Here is a 6151-nt window from a genome sequence, read left to right as displayed (position 1 = left end):
CCCTAGCAGCTACACAGAAGCTACACAGATATGTTTTTGACATATTAAGAGCCACATCTATTCTAAATGATGGAGGAAGAGCTAAGGTAGTGGCAACCTTGAAATCATGAGCTGAAACCAGAAGCTACACAGGGATGTTTTGACACCTTAAGGGCCACATTAATTCTAAATGATGCCCTAAGTGCTAGAGAAAAGCACAATGTAGTAACATAAGAGGCATTACAGTGGCCACTAATACTTCTTTTTCCAAGTTTACAAATATACACCTACAGACTGATAGAGATAAATATATTTTATAGAGTCTCTGTAGATACACAGGTTCAGAATTACATTTTTATTGTGATTCTCGCCATAGCTTTTCATCTGTTTGACACTTTGTAAACATCCTTCTATGCTTGAACTTCTCAACCTACAATCCAACAAATTTTGATAAAAAGAAACCAGTAAATAACAGAGAATTTTCACATCAACAAATTTCTGCCATTTCAGTTAATTCACAGATATAATAATATTGTTTGTACCAATAAGTTTACTATGGTTGAGCCAGAAACCTTAGGGTCAAACTTTGACTACATGTAAAAGTTAATGGTAAACAGATGGCAGAAATCAGAGAAAAATCAAACATATTTTGTAGCCAGTTCACATTACTGAGTGACCAGTTTAAGCTTCACATGTGAGAAAAAACATTTTAAGCCCTACATGTGAAAATATCCTTTGGGGCTACCATTAGTAAGCTAAAGATATGGCATCATCACTGGACCTGTCACATGCGTTGCAAATGCTAGCCACTGTTGATTTCTAAATTAGCAACCCCATTGTTCTGTAATAGCCCAGGGAGATCAAGAACAGAAGAAATTATATAGTGGGGGACTGGAGAAGTGTCTTTTGGGTCAGTTACTGTTCTGTTTATCCAGACCGTTGCTTTCAAACCTGCATTCAGGCCTCCTTGAATGTCTGTGTCTAGAGAGTCACCAACCATCACACAGTCCTCAGGCTGAACACCCAGAAGTTCACAGCAGTGATGAAATATAGATGATGCTGGCTTCTCTTCTTTCTGTTCTCCACCAACTACAATAGCATCAAAGTAGGGCTGGCAGGCACAAGCTTCAATCTTTTCTCTCTGTGTCTGTGTGTCTCCATTTGTCAGCAGAAGCAAACGGACAACTTTTCTTAGGTCCCTTAGCATCCCTCTAGTCTCTTCTGCTAAGGTCAAATATTTCAGGCGGGTGGTTTTCCAAAGGAAATAACATTCTGAAGCCAGATCCCTATTGGCTTGACCTCCCTTTGTTTCTTGTACAGCTTCTTCCCAGTGTTGAATCCTGAGGTCAGTAATACACATCTTAGAAGGATCATGACACTCTTTGAAAAGTTTAGCTTGGACTTTATCACAGATCATGTGAGCTTCTCTCTCATCACAGTGATGCTCTGCTTGTAAGGTATTTATCACCTATTAGCAAAACAGAACTGTATTAATTCGATTTACTGTTTTCCTTGTACTAGAAGGGAAACATGTTGCATTGGAATGAACAGCATGGTTTTAAGAACACACCTTGCATCAGCATGCCTTCTAGGACTCTTTCAGTCTGTTACATGTATCTGTGGAGCCTCAGACTGGGTTCCTGGGCCCACACTGGATCTGGCTGGGTTCTTCCCAGGTCTCTTCCTTGGCTCTTTCTCTACAGGTCACCTCCACCACTCCTGTCACACTGGTGTGCCCTCCTTCTGCATGTTGATGCTGCGCCATGTAAGTAGAGGGTCCAGAGTTGCAGTACCCTCTGACTATTCCTCAAGTGGCCATGACTTCCTTCTCTCCCCTCCCCACCAAGCCACCTTGCCCTTTTCCTCTACACAAGTTCCCATACCAGCCTCTGCTGCCTCTCTTTCTGCCTGTCCTGCCCCCCTCTTTTGAGTTGGCTGCATGGATAGGTTCTGGTCCTGCCACCCATCAGTGATGCTGCCTCTCTTCCTATCCAGTTGTGTTTATATCCAGCCCAGCCATTTAGAGCATGTTGCTGCTGCCACCCAGGATTTGCCCCCCCCCAACTCAGACCGTCATTACATTTGGAAGCTCTCTTCTCTTGTAAGACTGAGACTGTTTTCACACATAGTTTACCTCGCAGTTACAATCCTGTTCCCTCTGCAGTGTCTGTCAGATTTCCCACCATCTGCGCCGGAGTTACAGGAAGTGCTGCGGCTTTTGCGTAGCAAACGTAAACTGAGTTTTAGCCATTTATGTTTGCTACGCAGAAGCCGCGGCACTTCCTGTAACTTCGGCGCAGATGGTGGGAAATCCGACCGGACGCTGCAGAGGGAACAGGATTGTGACTGTGAGGTAAGCTGTGTGCGAAAACGGTATTAGTTGCAGCAAACAGGGGATGTGACCTGAGAGTCAACCACTTCTGCAATATACAGAATTTCAGCATGTACAGAAATGTTAGTGTATTGCTCACCCTCTACCTACATGTATGGACTGGTGATTTCCATGAAACCATGAACTTCTAGCTCTTCCTTATATTGCATAACCAAACAAACCAAAGCAGCCAAAGTGGGTTGCTAGTGAATGTTACACCTACAACTTCACATGTGGGGCTTAAACACCTAGAAAGAGGTATTGGCCAATTTTAGACCTATACTTCTCTGAACCAGTTTCTGGTAACAATATTGGAGCAATAAGAACTACACTACAATTGTAAGAGGACTTCTGTTGAAACAACATCAGTTAACATATGGGAGGGGGAGCAAATGTTAGTACATTAGAGTTTTTTTTAAATGCAAACATAAATGTTTCAATCCATTGATCACATTCTTTTAATCAAACAGTGAAATAGCATGCATACTTCCTCCAGTACTTTCTCTCTCATGCAATTACACAACAGTTGTAGAGAAGGCAAAGGGAAATGATTTACATAAAAGTGTAAATCATTGTTCTGACTCACCCAGAATAGCCACTAGTTTGATCCTGCTGCTGTCAAAGACAATTAAAGGATCGCACATAGAACTATAGGATTATCTGGTATATCCTTTTGAAAGAGAATATTCAACATTATCCCCTCCCATACAGAAGGCTCCTGGTTCTTTCTCATATGTGTAAGTGGAATGAGTAAACACAGAAATCTGCCTACTGGAATTTCATTTCATGCATCTGATGTCATGTTAGTATTTAAGGTGCCTCCCAGCTCCTTTTAGATTTTGCTTCCAAGTCTAACCTCACAGGACTTCCCAGCTTTCTGTGAAAAGCTTCAGATAGAAATCCCACAAATTCAAATAGCCAGATTCAGAAATTGCTGCCTGCCTGTTTGCAGTGCACTTCCTTGTTTCTTAAGGCAAAGGGGGGCAGGGAAACGTACCGCCTCGATGGCTCTCCTGCCTGCTGCAGCTGTGTCGATCAATGTATTGTCCAAGTCAAAGAAAACAGCCTTGATCCCTTGCAGCCCCATGACAATGGCAACAACCCCGGCACTCCAGCCGCAGCAAATGTGAGTGATGCAAGCTCTTAAGTCCCTCCTCTCACAAATGGATTCCTAGTAACTGGAAGCACCAAAGATCTGTGAGACTGCAGCTGAAAATGGAGGAAGTGATGTCTTTTTCAATGATGGCAGACTTACTGTGTTCTGTGCTTCTATGCCTAGAGGGTGACTGCGCGTGCGTCATGAAGCTCTCCTGCTGGGTGAGCTTTAGTGCAGTGTCCAGAGCGTCATTAAAGTGCTGAAGCTCAAGAATGCATGGGGGGGAGGGGAGGGGAGGGAAGAGCAGAAGCTCAGGTAAATCATTCACAATGCAGGGGAAAGTTAATGTATGCAGCCTGAGACCAGAAATGTTTTCTCGGAGGTGATGTCTGTTGACACCCAAAAAAGAAAAGAAAAGCTTTTTCAAAAGCTGTTCAGACAGCCTCGAGTCAGAGTCAAAAATAACATGCTTCTTCCTACCTTTCGCCGACTCTTCAGAGTCGGAGAAAGGATCACAATGGCAAACTTGTTTTTTATTTGGCAGATTGTGCACCAAAAAGAGCAGCAGAACCGGCAAAGCAAACTGATCTTCTTGCCTTACATTTCGACACTAATTTTGTATATTTTTAATTGTTGGGCAAATTTAGAGTGGTAGAGAAAGTTTCCAACAGTAAAAAAAGAAGGCAAATTACAGCTGTTCAATTTTTTAAAGTAAAATTTAACACATTTTACAGATCATGTCACAAAAAAAGTGGGGGGGGGGAGGACGAAAGCCAAGCCATCTGTGGAACAAACTTCTACAGCAAAATTCATGAAAACAAATATCTATACCAGGGTGGCAAAACTTGCTTAACATAAGAGCCACATAGAATAAATGTCAGATATCTGAGAGCCACAAGACATGAACTCCAGATGTTTGAGGGAAGGGAGGGAAGGAAGGCAAATAGATGAAAGGAGGAAGAGGTGGAAAGAAAGAAACTTTAAATGCATTCTCCAAACTGCCAGTTGGCTTGGAGAAATGATTTAAAGAAAGAAATGCCTTCTCCAAGTCAGCTGACAGGGCCGTGGGGGCTTCAAGAGCCCCACAATAGATGCAAAAGAGCCACATGTGGCTCCTGAGCCACAGTTTGGCCACCCATGATCTATACCAGGGGTGGCCAACGGTAGCTCTCCAGATGTTTTTTGCCTACAACTTTCATCAGCCCCAGCTAGCATGGCCAATGGCTGGGGCTGATGGGAGTTGTAGGCAAAAAGCATCTGGAGAGCTACCGTTGGCCGCCCCTCATCTATACAATCAAGGGCAGCTGTTCAAATTTTGGATTTTAGTAGAAATGTAAATGCTGTGACATGCAAAGTAGTTTTACAGTTTGAGGTCGGCAACAGTAAAGTTATGATTGCTTCATCCCAGTCAGGAGGACAGAGCTTTCTAGAGGAAATTCATATGCCAGACTGGAAAGGGATAGAAAGTTTCACCTCCTTGTCCTCAGCTTCCTGATTGGAGTTTCATATTATATACAAGCTCAAAAAGCAGAACTATATCACAGAAATATTTTAAAAGTTGGTGACTAAAGGGGTAGCAAGGGTTCTTGGTAACTCCACGTTGGGAAACTCCTGGAGATTAGGGGTTGAAACCTGGGGAAAGACCTGAGCTGGGTGTCATGCCATTTTGTTGTTGTTCAGTCGCACAGTCAAGTCCGACTCTTTACGACCCCATGGACAACGTCACATCAGGCCCTCCTGTCTTCCACCATCCTCCGAAGTCTGCTCAAAATCTTGTTAGTTACATCAGTAATGTGTCATGCCATACAGTCCACCAGCCATTTTCTCCAGGGGGACTGATCTCTGCCACCTGGGGATCAGTTGTAATTTTGGGAGCCATCCAGGCTTTACCTGGAGGTTGGCAAGCCTACCTTGGAGGCTTGTGGTGATAATGAAGTGATAAAGTGGTATTATGGTAAAATGTGCTATACTACTGTTCAGGCCAGTTCACGCATTATGTATACCTTGTCAGATGAGAGTTGTGGGTTCTCCTCAGTTCCTTTGGGTGCTGTACCCATTTAAACTTGGGACCACAGCATGCATGGAGAATGGACTTCAGCATTCCCCTCATAGTTTCCTGTCTGGAAACTTTTCTGAAGGCATTATTTGGCCCATTGAGGAAACTCACAAATTCCCTGTAAGTGAAAGATTAACACAGCATTCAGAAGAATGGGCAGTGCCATGATTTAACTAGAGCAGTGGATCACCAGAATCTGTATTATGCAGATGAAGCTGATTGTAAACTAATACGATTGTAGCTGTATGAACCCTGTTCATTTCCACAGACTGAGCAAAGTTTATCTCCCCTCTCATTACAGTCTATAGAGAAAGGCTTCCAGTTCATATAGAGTGAGCTCCAGCACCTTTCATTTTAGAATTTATTATTTTCATACTTTAAGCAAGTTGAAGAGAAACTGTTGATGGTAATTTTGGTGTTTCTGTATTTTCATATAAAACTTTTAAAAGAGCATAACTGCACAGGGTAGCTATTAAACTCTCAATGTATTTAATATTTATGAAGTCAAAATAATAAAATATATAACTGTTACTCTTTCCTAGTCTCTTTTCTTTACTAATCCTGCTGTGCCCTCCCATTCCCTGTATTTCTAGCTCTCTCTTCTTTCCCTGCTTCTGGCTCTGCCTCCCTTTGGTATTATTCTGTCATT

General features: G+C 42.7%; 1 protein-coding gene across 1 annotated transcript; it reads right to left on the bottom strand.

Annotated features, from left to right (window-relative positions):
* Nucleotides 1-277: 277 nt before the first annotated feature.
* NANP (N-acetylneuraminic acid phosphatase) lies at nt 278-3623 on the bottom strand. Its single transcript, XM_060244246.1, has 2 exons — nt 3348-3623; nt 278-1447 (listed from the first exon to the last, which is right to left on the bottom strand). The coding sequence occupies exons 1-2, from the start codon at nt 3435-3437 to the stop codon at nt 782-784; spliced, it is 756 nt and encodes a 251-aa protein (XP_060100229.1). The 5' UTR covers nt 3438-3623; the 3' UTR covers nt 278-781.
* Nucleotides 3624-6151: the final 2528 nt, after the last annotated feature.

This window comes from Heteronotia binoei, chromosome 1, assembly GCF_032191835.1.
Source record: "Heteronotia binoei isolate CCM8104 ecotype False Entrance Well chromosome 1, APGP_CSIRO_Hbin_v1, whole genome shotgun sequence".
In the NCBI taxonomy this organism is placed as follows: domain Eukaryota; kingdom Metazoa; phylum Chordata; class Lepidosauria; order Squamata; family Gekkonidae; genus Heteronotia; species Heteronotia binoei.
This window is presented reverse-complemented; position numbering and strand designations above follow the sequence as displayed.